Source organism: Salmo trutta, chromosome 21 (genome assembly GCF_901001165.1).
Source record: "Salmo trutta chromosome 21, fSalTru1.1, whole genome shotgun sequence".
In the NCBI taxonomy this organism is placed as follows: Eukaryota; Metazoa; Chordata; class Actinopteri; order Salmoniformes; family Salmonidae; genus Salmo; species Salmo trutta.
The window spans coordinates 39,472,792-39,493,773 of NC_042977.1; the positions used below are offsets into that span (position 1 = coordinate 39,472,792).

At 43.7% G+C, this 20,982-nt stretch overlaps 1 protein-coding gene across 1 annotated transcript; it reads left to right on the forward strand.

The window, feature by feature from the left end:
- The first annotated feature begins 575 nt into the window (after nucleotides 1-575).
- Nucleotides 576-19,085, forward strand: onecut3b (one cut homeobox 3b). The gene is made up of 2 exons (XM_029703878.1): nucleotides 576-1,626; nucleotides 18,700-19,085. The coding sequence occupies exons 1-2, from the start codon at nucleotides 576-578 to the stop codon at nucleotides 19,083-19,085; spliced, it is 1,437 nt and encodes a 478-aa protein (XP_029559738.1).
- Nucleotides 19,086-20,982: the final 1,897 nt, after the last annotated feature.

Sequence of the window (20,982 nt, forward strand, 5' to 3'; positions counted from 1 at the left end):
TGGCACAGACGTCAGTTCAACGTATATTCCACATTGGTTCAACGTATATTCATTGAAATTACGTGGAAACAACGTTTATTCAACCAGTGTGTGCCCAGTGCCCAGTGTGCCCTTCACACATATACAGTGTGTTCTGTCTGCGAATCCCACACGACTATAATGCGCGTAACCGCCCCCGTTTTAAATACACAGGGGCGCGCCCACATACATCTTGATACCCGGCTCAGCCAATTTTCAGTGGAAGTGCTGTTGGACAAGGGATGAGATATAGCAAACGAGCGCCTATAACACAGGACAACAACACAGCCAAACGTGGACGAGGACTTTACGCGATATTTACCTACCTTGGAACAAGATCAATTATTTACAAAAAACATGTTGGATTGACTGGAGAAAAACTCTAATCAATGGATTGGTTTTGAGATCGTTTGGTAATATTATCACTTCAGGAGTCTGAGAGAGGGAGAGTGAGCGCGCGCCTCTGTGTGTGTGAGTCTGAGTGAAAGGACCGAGAAGGAGCGGGAGAGAGAGGGAGGGGAGGGAGGTGGGATCAAGGAAGATAGATTCTTTCAGTGATGGAACTCACAATGGAAAACCTTGGAAACCTCCACGGCGTCTCGCACTCACAGGCCGGGGAACTGATGAGCTCCACGCACGCCCGGCAGTCCTCCGCCCCTTCACACAGGAACCTGGTTTCTCACACACACGGCCGGTCGGCCATGGTGTCCAGTATGGCCGCGATCCTGGATGGTACCGGGGACTACCGGACAGACCCCTCGGCGCTCTCTGGCCACCTCCACCCGGCTATGAGCATGTGCGATTCCGGGATGAGCCTGAGCAACACCTACACCACCCTGACCCCTCTCCAGCACCTACCTCCCATATCCACGGTCTCCGACAAGTTCCACCACCCACACCCACACTCCCACCACCACGCAGCCGCCCACCAGCGACTCTCCGCGGGGAACGTCAGCGGGAGCTTTACGTTGATGAGGGATGACCACCGGGGGCTGGCGTCTATGGGAAACCTGTACGGCCACTACCCTAAAGATATGTCCGGCATGGTCCATGGGTCACTCTCCCCGTTGTCTTTGCACAACTCCCAGCAGACGCTCTCAGCCTACGGTCCAAGTGCTCACCTTAGTAATGATGGCAAGATGCTCTCTCCCGTGACAGGCTTCGAGTCCCACGCCGCAATGCTGTCCCGGAGCGAGGAGCACCTTGCCAGGGGTTTAGGCGGCCATGGGCATGGCATGATGTCCAACCTCAACGGGATGCACCATCCGCACAGCCACCTTCACTCCCAGGCCAATGGGGCAGCGATGCTGGCCGAGCGAGAGAGGCACGGGGCTGGGTCCGGCCAGGGAGGAGGGTCGGGAGGGCAGGCGGAGGAGATCAACACGAAAGAGGTGGCTCAACGGATAACGGCAGAGCTGAAGCGCTACTCAATTCCCCAGGCGATTTTCGCCCAGAGGATCCTATGTCGGTCCCAGGGAACCCTCTCGGATCTTCTGCGGAACCCCAAGCCGTGGAGTAAACTCAAGTCAGGCCGGGAGACGTTTAGGAGAATGTGGAAGTGGCTCCAGGAGCCCGAGTTTCAGCGGATGTCTGCCCTTCGGTTGGCGGGTAAGATGCTTCTGGTCTCACGGCCTTTCTCGTGTGGGCTGCGTATTGAACAGTCGATCGTAACTATTGACGTTTTACGCATAGAAGCGTAGTGTGTTCACTCTTTTGTCAAACCCTCTTTATTTAATGTTACGATAAATAACCAGCTGTATAGGCTACTATAACTAATCTGATATGCTATATATCACTTATTTTAGGCTAAAGACGCCCAGCGTTGAAAGAAAATCACAGTAAAACGAAAGTTATACACGTCAGACAAAACCACAACTTCCAAACGATTCAGCACCATAGTCAGTCATAGTACGTCTTAAACTTCAGATCAGACTTTGTGAGAGAATCTTTCTCTCTTTTTAAATCACCGTTTTTGTTGTTGTTGAGAGATACAGTATCTGGGGTACAATGAAAGTGATTGCATGATATATCTGTCAGCATTTGTTGGTGTGACACGTTCCAAGAGAAACTGCATGCACACCGTTACACCTCAGCACAACGTTAACCCGGTTTTTGTCGGCTACCCATGCAGCCTGATATAACCGTTGAGAGGACCTGGACATTTCATAGTCATGTCAGGCTAATATGAGGCTCGGTGTATTATGGGGATATGTGTGCTCTGTCACGCGCCAGGCCGGATGTGTGTGTGTAATAATAAATTGCATTTGTAGAGCACTTGACATTTACAGACAGACATCACAAAGTTCTTTACATTGTGTGCTTTAATAATAGGGGAAAACTATTAGGCGAGAATTAAAATATAGCTAGTGGCCTAGAACTATAGAATACGCATATTAATAAGGGAGGCGACAGAGACTAAAAACATAAAACTTGGTGTCTAACACATGTCGTCCTGTCCATCGTGGTTCTCTCTAGTGAATCCCATATGTTCCAAGCATGTCACCCACACAGTCTCTCCCTCTCATGGGTCCCGCTTGCCCCGCCAGCTTGAACATAAAGGCCTAAACTAGTCGCAGGTTGGTATTTATTGTCATGAGTATTGTTCTGGAGGCAGCTCTGCAGAGAGGTCACAAGCTGGCACGCTGGCATAGCCACAAAGTCATACAAACTGAGTTTAAACCTAACCTTAACCCTAACCTTAACCACACTGCTAAACCTAATGTTTAACCCTAACCTTCAATTAAGACCAAAAAGCACATTTTTGTTATCATGAATTTTTACGATATAGCAGATTTTTTTACGATATCTAGCGGATATCGCTCAGTTCTGCCTCCAGGGCAAGATTCATAACAATACATGTCAACCCACAAACCAGTCGCGCGGGAGGAAAGCGCGTCAGAGGGGCGCGTGACCTCTGGCTGCACGGTCAATACGCGAGTTCCCACTCTCCCCTTTTAAATGTGGCACACGGATCAATATTCGAATCCAGACCTGAAAGACAGCTAACCACACGGCCGCGCCGGCTTTTCATTTAGGCAGCTTTTGTAGTTTAAGGTCTAAAATTAGACTAGATAGGCCTATGGGTTGTCCCGTCTGTCTACCACTGGCTTCCTCCTGCTTTGGTGACGCATACGTTTAGTTGCCTGGTCGAATACCGAATACTGACTTGTATTACGGGTTACCTGCCTGTTAAGTTTATTTCGATATTTAAAATGCTGTCGAGCCTATCCCTTGGATATAGAACACCATTTACTATAAAATACAAACTATTTTCGTGCAAAGGAATTTTCTTGCCACGGACACATTTTCACCACAGTAGGCCAAATAAAGGCCACAAACACCTTCGTCATGTTTTAATTATATTTTTTCTCTCTGAGGTTGATTTGTTTGATTCATTTTTATCACGTTTATGTTTTACATTTCAATCGTTGTCCAATCAATAATTTCAAAACAAGAGACATTTGAAATGATTGTACAAGAAAAAATACAATAAACACCAATGAGAAACTTATAGTTAGAGTTGTTTTTCCAATTGGTTATTACATTCCTGAGAAAATGTATAGTTTTACTGTAAAACAGGAGGGAGGTTTTCAGACAAAACCATGTTGTGCCCAATAATGTTTGTACCATGTTTTGTGCTGCTACCATGTTGTGCTCCTGCCATGTTGTGTTGCTACCATGTTGTTGTCATGTTGTGTTGCTACAATGCTGTGTTGTCATGTGTTGCTGCCATGCTATGTTGTTGTCTTAGGTCTCTCTTTATGTAGTGTTGTATTGTCTCTCTTGTCTTGATGTGTGTTTTGTATATATATATATTATTCCCAGCCCCCATATCGCAAGAGGCCTTTTGCCTTTTTGTAGGCCGTCATAGTAAATAAGAATTTGTTCTTAACTGACTTGCTTTGTTATATAAAGGTTCCGTCTCCTAATCATGGTGAAACGTTCTCACCCTGTACAATAGCTGAATATCCCATTGACATCATTTCCGTTCATATGCGTTAATAGTTTAATTTACTCATAAACAAAGTGTAGAAACAACTAGGCTAAGTCATACAAAGCTTATATGTAATCCCATTACATGTGTGTCTTTTGTTCGTTCTAATCTGTCAAAGGGAAGATCACTCTGAACACGGTGTAGTGGTGTGCATTCTGTTGTGATAAGTAGAGGGGTTGATTTTAGTGCCCCTCCCCACAAGTTTCAATTAAATCATATACATCTGAATGGCTGATGAGTTATTGACTCATGATAAGTGTGTGTGTGTGTGTGTGTGTGTGTGTGTGTGTGTGTGTGTGTGTGTGTGTGTGTGTGTGTGTGTGTGTGTAAGCCTTTGTGTGTGTGTTTGTGTGTCAGCAAGCATGTGTTGAGTTGAAATGCTGATCGCACCAAATCACAACCAAGTTTCCTGTGTGTATGTGTTCAAGAGTAGCCTGGTCCCAATCCTTCTATCTCGTTGTCATACCAATCCTTCTATCTCGTTGTCATACCAATCCTTCTACCTCGTTGTCATACCAATCCTTCTATCTCGTTGTCATACCAATCCTTCTATCTCGTTGTCATACCAATCCTTCTATCTCGTTGTCATACCAATCCTTCTATCTCGTTGTCATACCAATCCTTCTATCTCGTTGTCATACCAATCCTTCTATCTCGTTGTCATACCAATCCTTCTATCTCGTTGTCATACCAATCCTTCTATCTCGTTGTCATACCAATCCTTCTATCTCGTTGTCATACCAATCCTTCTATCTCGTTGTCATACCATACATATTTGGCAAGGCATTGAACCAACACAAAAAAAGGAGTAGGTAAAATCACTAACAAACTGGATCAGCGGGCTAGTTCAGGGGTCCATAAGGACACAGACTGTTGAAGCAGCTAGCAGGTTGTTGGAGATGGTGTTCTTGTAGTACAGTCAATACCACTGATTCCTCTGCACTGTCACACTGTCTACAGGTGTTACAGTCAATACCACTGATTCCTCTGCACTGTCACACTGTCTACAGGTGTTACAGTCAATACCACTGATTCGTCTGCACTGACACACTGTCTACAGGTGTTACAGTCAATACCACTGATTCCTCTGCACTGTCACACTGTCTACAGGTGTTACAGTCAATACCACTGATTCCTCTGCACTGACACACTGTCTACAGGTGTTACAGTCAATACCACTGATTCCTCTGCACTGTCACACTGTCTACTCTGCAGGTCAGACAGTGGAAGAGTTGTTTGAAGTTGTACAGCTACAGAACGGATACTGGTGCAACCTTTTCCTGATAGGATGCAAATATATATAAATACAGTGAAAAAGCCAGATAGATAGGTAGATAGATATATAGAGCTGAAGTCGGAAGTTTACATACACTTAGGTTGGAGTCATTACAACTCGTTTTTCAACAACTCCACAAATTTCTTGTTAACAAACTATAGTTTTGGCAAGTCAGTTAGGACATCTACTTTGTGCATGACACAAGTCATTTTTCCAACAATTGTTTACAGACAGATTGTTTCACTTATAATTCACTGTATCACAATTCCAGTGGGTCAGAAGTTTACATACACTAAGTTGACTGTACCTTTAAACAGCTTGGAAAATTCCAGAAAATGATGTCATGGCTTTAGAAGCTTCTGATAGGCTAATTGACATCATTTGAGTCAATTGGAGGTGTACCTGTGGATGTATTTCAAGGCCTACCTTCAAACTCAGTGCCTCTTTGCTTGACATCATGGGAAAATCAAAAGAAATCAGCCAAGACCTCAGAATAAAATTGTAAAAAGTCTGGTTCATCCTTGGGAGCAATTTTCAAACGCCTGAAGGTACCACGTTCATATTTACAAACAATAGTACGCAAGTATAAACACCATGGGACGACTCAGCCGTCATACCGATCAGGAAGGAGACGCGTTCTGTCTCCTAGAGATGGACGTACTTTGGTGCGAAAAGTGCAAATCAATCCCAGAACAACTGTAAAGGACCTTGTGAAGATGCTGGAGGAAACAGGTACAAAAGTATCTATATCCACAGTAAAACGAGTCCTATATCGATATAACCTGAAAGGCCGCTCAGCAAGGAAGAAGCCACTGCTCCAAAACCGCCATAAAAAAGCCAGACTACAGTTTGCAACTGCACATGGGGACAAAGATCGTACTTTTTGGAGAAATGTCCTCTGGTCTGATGAAACAAAAATAGAACTGTTTGGCCATAATGACCATCGTTATGTTTGGAGGATAAAGGGGGAGGCTTGCAAGCCGAAGAATACCATCCCAACCATGAACCACGGGGGTGGCAGCATCATGTTGTGGGGATGCTTTGTTGCAGGAGGGACTGGTGCACTTCACAAAATAGATGGCACCATAAGGAAGGAAAATGATGTGGATATATTGAAGCAACATCTCAAGACATCAGTCAGGAAGTTAAAGCTTGGTCGCAAATGGGTCTTCCAAATGGACAATGACCCCAAGCATACTTCCAAAGTTGTGGCAAAATGGCTTAAGGACAACAAAGTCAAGGTATTAGAGTGGCCATCACAAAGTCCTGACCTTAATCCTATAGAAGATTTGTGCGCAGAACTGAAAAAGCGTGTGCGAGCAAGGAGGCCTACAATCCTGACTCAATTACACCAGCTCTGTCAGGAGGAATGGGCCAAAATTCACCTAACTTATTGTGGGAAGCATGTGGAAGGCTACCCGAAACGTTTGACCCAAGTTAAACAATTTAAAGGCAATGCTACCAAATACTAATTGAATGTTTGTAAACTTCTGACCCACTGGGAATGTGATGAAAGAAATAAAAGCTGAAATAAATCATACTCTCTACTATTATTCTGACATTTCACATTCTTAAAATAAAGTGGTGATCCTAACTGACCTAAGACAGGGAATTTTTACTGGGATTAAATGTCAGGAATGATGAAAAACTGAGATTAAATGTATTTGGCTAAGGTGTATGTAAACTTCTGACTTCAACTGTATATATATGTTGTATTGTATGTAGGGCTGTTGCGGTGACCGTATTACCGCCACACTGGTGGTCACGAGTTATGAAGGCAGTCAAATTCCACGTGACCGTTTAGTCATGGTAATTAGGCTTCTCCAAGCTCTGATGTTGCTGATGGTCATTAGTAGCCTACCAAACTTTTAAGGTGTATGTAAACTTCCGATTTCAACTGTAGGTAGGTAGGTAGACAGACAGACAGACAGACAGACAGACAGACAGACAGGCAGGCAGGCAGGCAGGCAGGCAGGCAGGCAGGCAGGCAGGCAGATAGATAGATAGATAGATAGATAGATAGATAGATAGATAGATAGATAGATAGATAGATAGATAGATAGATAGATAGATAGATAGATAGATGGATGGATGGATGGATGGATGGATGGATGGATAGATAGCTGTAGCCATATAGCTGTGCTAGTGATTGTCATTAATAGTGTGGCTCTGTCCTTTCCCTGTTTGCCTGGCTTTGGACATAGGAAATCAATAAAGCTGCTTCCCATTCCCAACCCCAACCCCCACCCCCACCCCAACCCCAAACCCCAACCCCAACCCCATTCCCAACCCCATTCCCAACCCCATTCCCAACCCCAACCCCAACCCCAAACCCCAAACCCCAAACTCCAACCCCAACCCCATTCCCAACCCCAACCCCATTCCCAACCCCAACCCCAACCCCATTCCCAACCCCAACCCCCACCCCCACCCCAACCCCATTCCCAACCCCAACCCCATTCCCAACCCCAACCCCATTCCCAACCCCAACCCCAACCCCATTCCCAACCCCAACCCCAACCCCAACCCCCGCTCACTCTCGCTCTCTCTCTCTCTCTCTCTCTGTCTGTCTGTCTGTCTGTCTGTCTGTCTGTCTGTCTGTGTCTCTGTCTTACTTTCTGTCTCTCTCTCATTTTGTCTCTGCCATCTTCTCTGCAGTACATCACAAAAACATAACCTATCATCCATTATGATTGCCACTAGCACCGGACAGGCTGCTTCAGTGGTCTGGAAACCCACACACTGCAGGAAACAGAGTTGATGGTTAAAGCTCGAGGTCTGGAAACCCACACACTGCAGGAAACAGAGTTGCAGGATAAAGCTCGAGGATAGAAGGAAATCCATCTGCTATAATGTGATAAATGTGAGGAGGAAAAGCTACAAATCTATTGTGTCATTTTAGTGTAAGAGCTGTTTGAAAATACCACGTGAAATTTCACTCTGTTTTGGTGGGATGGAGTTTTGGCCTGCCTGGTGACATCACCAGGCAATAAATTAGTTAACAGACCAATAAGAAAGAGAGTTCCAAACCTCTCTGCCAATCACAGCTAGTTTTCAGTTTTCCTCTCCTCACTAAGACCACTCCCAGACTGTTCTAGCAAAAATATTGCTTTGCTAAGAAGCATTTTTCTTCTTCTTTTTGACAATTTTAATATAAAACCCAGAAATGTTTTGATATTAATATAAAAACGTCTGCATTGGACCATTAAGTTATCATTTTTAGCTCAGTTGGTAGAGCATGGTGCTTGTAACCCCAGGGTAGTGGGTTTGATTCCCTGGACCACCCATATGTTAAATGTATGCAGGCATGACTGTATGTTGCTTTGGATAAAAGTGCCTGCTAATTAACATATTGTTAAGTCAGGATTTGGTCTGTGGTGTACAACAGTTGTCTTTGTGGTTCATTCTTTCTCTGCGACTGTCAGTTGATGTTCACCATGATGTTAGAGAGCTACAAGGTAGGCATGCTTTCGCTCCAGCCCAGCACTAACATATGTGATTCAGCCATACCAGCTGAGCTGTGTGAGATACATGGCGCCAGGTGGGGAGCTGTCCATGTTCCTGATCATTCAGACTGCACTGTGGTTCTGAATGGACAGCTGGTCCCAGGTGTGTTATTCGTGATAGTGGAGGTAGAACTGGGACAGAGCGAACAATCTGATCATAAGTCAGATGTTGCTTGATCATATTCATTGGGGTTCAATGCTCAGAATATTGCTGTTATTATTAGACGTTATTATTAGAAATGTGATCTACAGAATGGAATAACACTATTTATAAACTGGGTGGTTCGATCCCTGAATGCTGATTGGCTGACAGCCATGGTATATCAGACCGTATACCACTGGTATGACAAAACATTTATTTTTACTGCTCTAATTACGTTGGTAACCAGTTTATAATAGCAATAAGGTACCTCGGGGTTTGTGATGCATGGCCAATATACCACGGCTAAGGGACACTCCGCGTTGTCCAGACACTCTGCGTTGTGTCGTGCGTAAGAACAGCCCTTAGCCGTGGTATATTGGCCATATACCACACCCCCTCGTGGCTTATTGCTTAATTATACCCTTATCGCTCTGTTGTGGGGGCGCCCATACCCCAACACTGCCAGCGCCATTCATATATACTGTAGACCAATGTCTTTGATGCCGTCTATGAAAGATTAATGCCAATCTGTAGTTTAGCCGTGTTCTTGGTTTATGCAATTAAATGCAAATGTTCAGATCGCTGCAAGTAAACAATCTCTATCAAAACGTAAACAAAAACGGAGTGATATGTGAAAAAAGAGAGCGAGAGCTGGGATTGATTCAGGGTTGGGGAGTTTGGGCTTTGTGTGAACAGGCTGATAGAGGTAGGGCAGTGAATGGATCGATAGAGACTTTAATAATTGATAAGCATGAGGGAGAGGGAGATGGAGGAGAGTGGAAGGAAGACAGAGAAGGAAGAGTAGAGTGGTGAAGCCCTTGTAAGAGACTCACTTCTGGGTAAGCAAAGCCAAATGTGTGGTTAACAGAATTGTGTTTAACATGCTATTTAAACCTGTAGAAAAACACCAACATCACACCTCAGTCACTAAAATAACTGGGTTACTAAGAATGCACTGGTTAAATCTGTGGTCAACAACAACTGCATTTCCTAACACTTTTGAATTGAACCTTTATTGAAGCCTGAAAGTAATTTTATGATAAAGAATATATTGTAGAAAGGAGACATATTTACATAGAATAGCCCTCGCAAGACAAAGGCAGTGTTTTTTAACAGAGGATTCTAGTGTATGTAGTCTGCCATAGTAACCATCTATTTCTGCTTATGTCAGCAAAACCACCTTAATGCAATCCAGGCTTGTGATGTCATTTCGTTTTTAAAGGTTGGTATGGTTTATGGGGTATGTAATGCATCTTTATGGAGGCATGCATGCACATTGTACTGTGCGTGTGCGTGTGTGTGTGTGTGTGTGCGTGTGCGTGTGTGTTTGTGTTTGTGTGTGGTGTGTACATGTGTGATTGGGTTATACAGTGTGTCTGCACTATACATTGTTCAGGCTTATCTGACTCGCTCAGAATCGGTATCGATTTCCTCTCCTCTGCTCTCTCTCTCTCTCTCAGTCTCCCTCCATCTCTGGCACTGCACCAGCAGAAACCAGCCGAGCAGATCCATCCCTCCCCTTTCCTCCCCCTCCTCCCCCCTCTGCATCATTGACTCTCCCATCAATGGTCCTCCCCGCTACTACAGAACAAACATCCATGTTTACTGCTACCAGTTCTCCCAGTCTCAGAATTACATCTTCATCCATGTTTCTCAAACGTCAAATTTCGAAGTTGCAATCCAAGTTCAGGCATTAATTCCAAATGATTAAGGTTAGGCATTAACTCCGAATGGTTAAGGTTAGGCATTAACTCAGAATGGTTAAGGCTTAAGGTTTGGGTAGCGCTATATAACATCCATTATTATTATTATTATTAGTGTTATGAAGACTATCAAAGGAGAATAGGTCAATATTTACATAACATATACAATCATTCTCTCATCTGGGCTGTAACGGAGGAATTCATTTTAAAACATTAAAAAAAAGCCTAAATTGTCCAATTATGTTTAGCCTTGTAAAAGGTCATGAAAGACTGGGGATCAGATCTCTGCATGAAAATTCGTAGACACGTTCAGCTGGGAGGGTTCGGCTGGAGATGTGCTGTTCGTGGTTCTGACCATTCATTCTCTCAGTATAGGCGCTGTCCGTGGTTCTGACCATTCATTCTCTCAGTATAGGCGCTGTCCGTGGTTCTGACCACTCATTCTCTCAGTATAGGCGCTGTCCGTGGTTCTGGCCATTCATTTTCTCAGTATTGGCGCTGTCCGTGGTTCTGACCATTCATTCTCTCAGTATTGGCGCTGTCCGTGGTTCTGACCATTCATTCTCTCAGTATTGGCCCTGTCCGTGGTTCTGACCATTCATTCTCTCAATATAGGCGCTGTCCGTGGTTCTGACCATTTATTCTCTCAGTATAGGCGCTGTCCGTGGTTCTGACCATTCATTCTCTCAATATAGGCGCTGTCCGTGGTTCTGACCATTCATTCTCTCAGTATAGGCGCGGTTCGTGGTTCTGACCATTCATTCTCTCAGTATTGGCGCGGTTCGTGGTTCTGACCATTCATTATCTCAGTATTGACGCGGTTCGTGGTTCTGACCATTCATTCTCTCAGTATTGGCGCGGTTCGTGGTTCTGACCATTCATTATCTCAGTATAGGCGCTGTCCGTGGTTCTGACCATTCATTATCTCAGTATTGGCGCGGTTCGTGGTTCTGACCATTCATTATCTCCGTATAGGCGCTGTCCATGGACTGAACAAAGTTGGCACAAATAACAACAGCATTCGTATTTGTATTCTGACTGGAATATATCACGTTTGGTGGCAACATTGTGCCCCTTAAAAAGATGACAAGCTGACTTAGCCAGTCCCTATTCCCCAAATGGCCGTTTTTTTAAACCCTGCAGTGCATTCACTAGGCTACTTGAAACCTGTGTGTGTGTGTGTGTGTGTGTGTGTGTATGTGTGTGTGTGGATATTTCTGTAGAATTTACACCTATTCTCATGTTTAGAATGTACAATAATAACACTAACGTTACATTTACACAACTTCAATTCAATTAAATGGAAGACGGAAACATGCGCATAACATGAGGAACGGTCACCTGTTTATTTGATTTATCTTTTGTAATATTAATATATTTGTTGCCTACTTCTATGTATATTTCACTGATAAAATTATTTGACCAAAATGTACCAAAATAAATACAGCAACTAATGATGTAAATAAGCCCACTTTAAAGATACATATATTTGTCTCTTTTTCTCACAGCCAAACGGCGGGAAAGTAAAACATGGCTTGCTGAAATAGTCAAGTCGTGCATGATATGATCTAAATGTACACGAATCCACATACAGTACATCAGTTACTTTTTCCTATTTTCATAAACAATTGTAAATATGCATGAATAAATACGATACATACGCACCACTTATTTCTCGGTTTCCTTAGTTTCATTTATTTATTCAATTTGTTGCTACATATTATAATTGTAATGTTATCCATAATTTGGAGGAAAAACTGAACCGTGTTCTGAACTCTAAAGCCCCTTATTTTCACCGTGCAGCCAAATTAATTTAGCCTTAAGAGCCTGTGACATATAGGCTATACATTTGTATCTTTTTGAACCTTTATTTAACTAGGCAAGTCAGTTAAGAACAAATTCTTATTTACAATGACGGCCTACCCCGGAAAAACCCTAACCCGAACGACGCTGGGCCAATCGTGCGCCGCCCTATGGGACTCTCAATCACGCCCGTTTGTGATACAGCCTGGAATCGAACTAGGGTCTGTAGTGACGTCTCTAGCTCTGAGGTGCAGTGCCTTAGACCGCTGCGCCACTCCGTATCCCGAGAGGCGCAGGCATAGCCTTTTCAACTCAATACCAGTGCTTGACTTGGCAGGAGCTAACCGGCACCTGAAATGTTCTACTGCTTGAGCTCCTGTTTCTCTTATAGTATCTCAAAAGTTTTGTGGAGCTCCTGCACTTACATATAAACAGTACCCGCACCGAAATGACTACCGAAAACTTTTGCAGTCCAGGTCAAGCACTGCCCCACACTACAAACACCATACGAATAAACTGTTTTGAATAAACCTCGTGTGCACAATAGGATAGCTTTTAAGAATAAATTGCATAACAAACTATTTCTGAAACCTTATTGTCCTATCGAATAAACAGCAGGGTTGTCTCCTTTACCTTTATAAGCTACGCCGCGAATAACAAATGGCTAGGAATAATCTCTACATTTCGGAAATATTTAGCTTCACAATATTGTGAATTATTTTCCCAAAAATTCATTGTTACAGTTTGCTAAAATAATAGCTGCAATGAATATATAATGTAAATGCACATTGAAAGGTGTAGTAGCAACGACAAGATAATTCAACTGCAATTACTTCCTTGGCTTAGGCTACATTAGAAAGCAGAGGATTTCATCAACAAATGAACGAAATGTTTCAGCAAAATCAATACATTTTCAATTAATTACAGCAGCTTCTAATGTAGGGACGGCTGTTGCTTGGCATGCCTTTGTGGGAACCCAACCGTTGACTTTACAGAATGCATTGGTTCTAATCAATACAATCAATGAGCGTAGATCTCAAAGGTGTGACGGACAGTGATTGATTGACATAAACTGTTTCTCGCCTGCAGTAGTCCGGCCGGTAAGGGAGAAGGCTCGTCTCACCGCACGCAAAACGCGATCACGTCATTCCGCCCCAGCCTCGGTCCCAGGCACACCGCTATAGCAGCACGGTGCGGTCAGTTATGAAACACACACACACACACACACACACACACACACACACACACACACACACACACACACACACACACACACACACACACACACACACACACACACACGGTCCACTCTTAAAGCTGGGAGGGCAAGATACAGCACCTTTAAGGATCCTTTGAAAACACACAGTCATTTTAATGAAATAACATTTTCATCATCAAACCTAAGATAATACATATACATTGAAGTGTTTATACATAATCCCATGCTTGCCGATGTTTGGGTCAGGATTTTTGCAGTGTTTGCTGTTCGCACATGCCTATTTGCATATTTTTCCATGCCTTTTATGCAAATATATCAGATAAGCTTTTGCAATTGTATAAACCTATAATAACATAGTTACTTTAACCCAAACTGTGCTCCGAACATTTTATTTATTTATTAACAAACACACGGATATTTGCGTCAGTTGGAAGTCATCAGCGCCTTTATGTAGGCTACCCTGGTGCCTTTTCCAGCCCAAATAATGTCCATCCTATGATCCTGACCTGAGTCCAAGGTAGCTTCCTATAAGGGTACTATCTCCCAATACCCTAATCCCTAGATTAGGCCTACTATATCCTTACACTGTAAATCCCTGTGTACAGGCCCTATCTAAGCTATCTCTCATGTTTCCTCCATGTCCTCCACGCTGTCAAGTGGCAGAGCTCACAGTAAGGAAGTATAGCTCGACCTACCACCTGCTACCCTTCTCATCTTTAAGTGTGACGTCACACGTACATGACGTTGTAAGTGTGGGAGCCAATCATTATGAGGAGGGATGCTAAACTTCCTTTCTTTTGCAAGTTAACCTTTCAAAAAGGAAAGAGACTGCATGGGAAGGAGAGAGTAGGTCTACAGTGTACGGTTGTTCTTGGTAAATATCTGTAAATCAATTATTTGAATGCTGTGGTAACTGCGCAAAACAAACCTGGATTTGAGATTTGTGGTTGGTTACCACAGATTCTAACAACTCAGTGGCAGTCATGTATCAAAACATGAAGTATAAACTGGGTGGGTCGAGTCCTGAATGCTGATTGGTTGAAAGCTGTGGTATATCAGGTATACCAGCGGTATGACAAAACATTTATTTTTACAGCTCTAATTACGTTGGTAAGCAGTTTATAATAACAATAAGGGACCTCAGGGGTTTGTGGTATATTGCCAATATACCACGGCTAAGCGCTGTATCCGGGCACTCCACGGTGCGTTGTGCTAAAGAACAGCCCTTAGCCGTGCTATATTGGTCATATACCACACCCTCTCATGCATTATTGCTTAAGTATAGAGGAAGCGTCTTTGACCTTTCACCGTATACATTGAAAGGAACTTGAATGGTCCTTGATGCAGTTGGTTTGATTAGAATGAACCCAGAGGTTAAGTCTCACTCCGGAAGTCTCTCTGGATAACAGTATGCATCTGTAAGAACAATATTATGTAGAAAAATAGAGCTAAAATGTATTGACCATTCTAAGTAGAGTCCTGGGGGTAACTAGACAAACTGCCTAATTGTCTAATTGTTGACACAAAAAAGCGAGGTTTGGAATAACATTGATATGTGGATGAAGGTCATGCTAAGACAAAGTTACCTCCTAGTGCAGTATTAGTTAACTTCTTGTACAGTCGATTTTCCATGTAGGCTATGCTGTAGGCCTACCGTGGGGGTGTTTGCGATGCTACTGGTTGAGCTAATAGGACAGAAACTGAGGGGAGAGTGGTGTTGGCATTGTAAAATGGCCGGTAGCAGCAGTTGTCTGAAAACAGGCATTACGTATAAAATTATCAGTATATTAGCACTAGCATTCAGTCATTACATTAGTCAGTATTGAGTTGAGTTGAAACGTCACTTAGAAAGCCAGGGGAGAGCTTGGCAAGGCCGAGCCTAAATGAATTGAATAAACGTTCCTTGAAATGGGTTTGAAGAGCAGATCAATCGATATGGGGACTATCAATCTGAGGGCAAATTAAAACAATTGAGAACAGCAAGGGGAGCAACAGACGAAGCAGACTGGAGTGGATGGACTGCTGCTGTGCTTTTGACCCAGAATGTGGAGAAAAGTGGAACACTATAGAGTTAGTGTGAAGTGTGGTACGTGTGTGTGTGTGTGTGTGTGTGTGTGTGTGTGTGTGTGTGTGTGTGTGTGTGTGTGTGTGTGTGTGTGTGTGTGTGTGTGTGTGTGTGTGTATGTGTCAGTCCACAATTGTTAATGCCAGACTAAAGACTTGGAGAGAGACAATTAGTTGAGTAATTACTACCTATAGGACTGAAGGACAAACAAACCTGAGATATATCATATTAGCCTGAATGGAAGAATAAATGTCAGAAAATAACTGGTCAGATATTTGGAATAATGGGGATGTATGAAGGTCAGCATGCCATGCTTTCAGAGACATAAAAACAGACCACACACACAGCCTACAGTATAAAAACAGACCACACACACTCACATTGCCCCCCCCCCACACACACATCAACCTCACTGCCAAATCATACACACACACACACACACACACACACATACACACACATATTGATCGCCTCCACACAGTCAAATCTGTTTACTGCTGTGGTCTAAACCTGCCATTCAGTCATCCATCATTTTCATACAGCACCTCCACATTGCAGAGAACATTACTCTCAGTCAGATACACACACACACACGCACACACACACACACACACACACACACACACACACACACACACACACACACACACACACACACACACACACACACACACACACACACACACACACACACACACACACACACACACACACACTGTAAGAGGAGGAAAGGCATTCCTTTGTGTTTTTCTATAACTTCAATACCAGTCTGACTACGGCTCTTTGTTCCTCCCGAGATAAACAATTTCTTCTCTGGCTGTCTGTCACATGCTCGCTCCCGCTCTCTCCCCTGCCGTGAGTGGACTCGCGCACGTGCTCAAGCATGCACACGGGTGTACACACACACACACACACACACACACACACACACACACACACACACACACACACACACACACACACACACACACACACACACACACACACACACACACACACACACACCGCGGGCTCGTGGATCAATATGGATCGATTGGGTGGGGAAGGGAGCCCTGATTACTGGACCAAGTGTTCAGGAGAAAACCGCGGAAAATCAATCATTGCAGCTTTTAGGGCAGCAGTACAGAACGGCTCAGAAACGCTAGGCCTACTATAGCAGCCGACAAAGCAAGAAAATACTCTCCACTCCACCACTCCACTAGCTACCAATGCAGTGCAGAGAGACACAAGGCCGATCACTGTCAAGGCAACAGTATTTGCACTTCTAACTCATGATGTAAGCAATATTACAGTGATTACCAATAATAACTAGTTCATCTCAAAATGGAATTAACACACACACACACACACACACACACACACACACACACACACACACACACACACACACACACACACACACACACACACACACACATACACACACACACACACTAGCTAGCTGAACTAACTCCCTGCTTCTCTCAAAATCACATCATGTCTCTGCTGGGTAACTACACTTCTCCTCCTATCCCCTCTTTTGTTTTGATCTGTCCTCTCACTCTATCACCCTCACCTCTCCATCACCCAGATGCCCTGTCCATTCACTATATTATTCCTTCATTTTATCCTTCCATCCCTCTGTCGCTCCACCATTCCACCTGACAATCAATCTGTCTTTTCATCCATCCATCATCTCCCATCTACACCTGTTCACTTTAACTGTCCATCCACTCCTCCCCCACCCTGCCTGCATCCAAGGATGGGCAAAAATCACCAAATATGAAATTAAATAAACTACAAAATACTTGAATTTTGTAATGTATTTAATTAAAATACATACATTTTTTTATTTTACAATACAAAAATAAATGTGCAAGTAGCCGGCTGAACAGCAACAACATTCTCAGTAACAGTTCACATAAACTTTTTACTTGCTATGACTGTGATATGTTGTTGTTTATCTAACTTAATGCACTGACTGTAAGTTGCTCTGGAAAAGAGTGTCTGCTAAAGGACCAAAATGTAAATATATACTGTATGTGGAAATGAACATACCTAAAGGAACCGCAAAGCACTCTGGGTTTTATTATTTATTATTGGCCTTGTTTCAGGGCGGAGCTCATTAGAATAATACTATATTGTTAATTTTTCAGTTTATATTTAGTTAATTTAGCAGACACTCTTATCACACTATAGTGTAATCAGAATTCTGATTCCAATGAAGGCTGAACTGCTATAAAAAATGGTATAGACAAGTATTTTGAAAATACAAATTACAGCTCTCGAAAGTATCTTTGTTACAACAAACATTGGATTGTAGTTCAGCCCAGCGCAATTCAAATGGCAAAATACTAAAAAAGTAATAGATATTTCAAATACACAGAACAGAAATACTGCTCATCTCTGCCTGCGTCCAATCTTTAATTATCTCCTCCCCACTTACTCCATCCCTCCTTTAATTATGTCCTCCCCACTTACTCCATCCCTCCTTTAATTATGTCCCCCCACTTACTCCATCCCTCCTTTAATTATGTCCCCCCCACTTACTCCATCCCTCCTTTAATTATGTCCCCCCCACTTACTCCATCCCTCCTTTAATTATCTCCTCCCCACTTACTCCATCCCTCCTTTAATTATCTCCTCCCCACTTACTCCATCCCTCCTTTAATTATCTCCTCCCCACTTACTCCATCCCTCCTTTAATTATCTCCTCCCCACTTACTCCATCCCTCCTTTAATTATCTCCTCCCCACTTACTCCATCCCTCCTTTAATTATGTCCTCCCCACTTACTCTTTCCCTCCCTCTCTTCACCCCCTCTCCATTTCATGTAGTAGGTTCCTGTTTGAGATATTCTTTTGTATATTATCAATATTGTCAGTAAAATGAGGGCCAAATTCAACAATATGGGCAAATACTCTTGGAAAGAGCTTGGAAGACAGGAGGAAACTAAACTCTCCCCCTCTCTTCTCCCCATCTTCTTCCTCTGCAGCCTGTAAGCGGAAGGAGCAGGACCAGGGTCGTGAGAGGAACCTGGTCCCCAAGAAACAGCGGCTGGTATTCACGGACCTGCAGCGCCGCACGCTGGCGGCCATCTTTAGGGAGAACCGCCGTCCATCCAAGGAGATGCAGATCACCATCAGCCATCAGCTAGGCCTGGAGCTCTCCACCGTCTCCAACTTCTTCATGAACGCTCGCCGACGCTGCCACGCCGACCGCTGGGGATCCACTGGAGGCGCAGAGGGGAACGAGCACTCGGGTGTGCACGGGAGCGTGCACGGGCACGGTCACATGCATGCTCATGGGAACAACAACAACGCTGGTTCGTCCCCGGCACAACCGGGCACCTCCTCTGCTACCACCTTCTCCAAGGCCTGAGAGGGAGGGGAAGAGGGTGGTGGGATCTAAAGCAAAGGTCACTGACCCTGGTGGTCCTGGAGGGCTCTAGTGTGTGCATGCTTTTGTTCCAGCCCAGCACTAACACACCTGATTCAACTACTGAGTTGAATCAGGTGTGTATGACCATTGGTCTGAAGGTGTCCTCTTTTTGTGCTGAATCTCACCCTTTACTCCATTTTGTTTTGTCTGTCAGAAATCAAAGAATTTGGGATACCAATACACCCTCCCCAATGGGTCTGTCTATTACCAAAGACAAGCCCATGGTAATAGACCTAACTGCACAACATCAGTGGCCATGTGTGTGAAAAAGGCAAGGAGAAATATGCAGACATGTCCTCTTGTCCTCTGCTCAGTCAGAAAAATACACCTTTCACTGTGTGTGTGTGTGTGTTCTGTACATACATATATGCTTGCGTGTGTGATGGTGTACAATTCCACTCCAGGGGTGTGATTTCTGAGCAGCAATCTATTTTCTGCAGTGCACGTGCAACAGTGCTCCCTGCTGGCCGTTACAGCACACTGTTGAGTGTTTCTGTGTGACAGGAGAAGGCAAATCATTTTTATCAGAGCGCATGGTCAGGGGGCAGGAACACAGTTAGAATCATTTGTACGCTGCAAATTGACCACAACTAAGCCCAAAAAGAGATTGTATTTGAAAATAACAATAATTGAATTCCTTGATTACATTGAGACATGCATGATCACGTCTAATCTTTTATTCGTTGGGATAATTTGGAACAGACGTCCTAAATTAAACACATTTTTTTTATGAATTCCTTGTGATTTGACAGTATTTTTGACCAAATGCTAAAATCCCCCAAAATTATGATTATTTTTTTTTTCTAAAAACTTTGGCGGGGCAAAATAAATCACTCGCTGCCAAGTTTTGCCCCATGGGCCGCCTGTTGCCTACCCCTGCTGTATGACATCACATCTCAAAAGTCTACCCGTCTCCGCTCTTTCATCTGCACTGATATAAGACCTAGACAGGTGAAAGCCAAAAGCCAGAAGATCAGTCATTACACTGTTTCACCTATCCTGCACTTTCACATCAGAGCAGATGAAGGAGCGGTTTGAGACACACACACAGCCTGAGCTGCTTTGTTTTGGGAACAGAGGACATGTCTCAAGACTATCATCCATAATCATCTTTTGATGTTGATTTGACTAAGGTTCCATATTATGTATGGCTGTTAACTATGTGGCTACTGGAGGGTGTGTTTAGGTACCAGAGACTAACAATCAGATGGGAATCATCTGGACCTTGTTGAGTGTCCTATCAAGGTAACGGGAGGGGACTGCCCTGCTCTAGTGGCCAAACCCAAGGGTCAAACTTCACAATATGATATGAGTGCCAATGACGTTTACCCTTTTATGATAATCAGAGAGAGCAGGTGCAGCTCCCTCGCTTACCTCGCCCCCTTGTGGGCGGCCAGTGCCATAGCAACCAACACATCATTCTAGATCCCCTTATAGAGAGGAATTGGACGGGAAGATGTGGCCATTCCATACCTCAGAACAATGGATTCATGGATATGATCAATACTAACCAGAACATAATGAAAATGAACTGTAAATAAACTCTTTCTTTCAAGCTTCAGCTCTCTCTTTCTCCCCCCTCCCCTCCTCCTCTCCTCTCCTCTCCTCTCCTCTCCTCTCCTCTCCTCTCCTCTCCTCTCCTCTCCTCTCCTCTCCTCTCCTCTCCTCTCCTCTCTTTCTTCTTCTTTCTCTCTATAATATTGATGCGGGTAAAAAGTAGTACTATAGTCACAAAGTTTCTCTGTTGTGACTATTGTGCTCTGTTGTGCTGAAACTGGAAACAAGCACCTTGTTGACAAAACAGAAAATATAAAAGACAAAAAAAGAATAATCAACA

Excerpts from the sequence above, each read along its gene's own strand:
- onecut3b (XM_029703878.1), top strand. The coding sequence starts at position 576 with ATGGAACTCACAATGGAAAACCTTGGAAACCTCCACGGCGTCTCGCAC. Across the intron at positions 1,627-18,699 it reads GTCTGCCCTTCGGTTGGCGG|CCTGTAAGCGGAAGGAGCAG; the intron begins GTAAGATGCTTC and ends CTTCCTCTGCAG.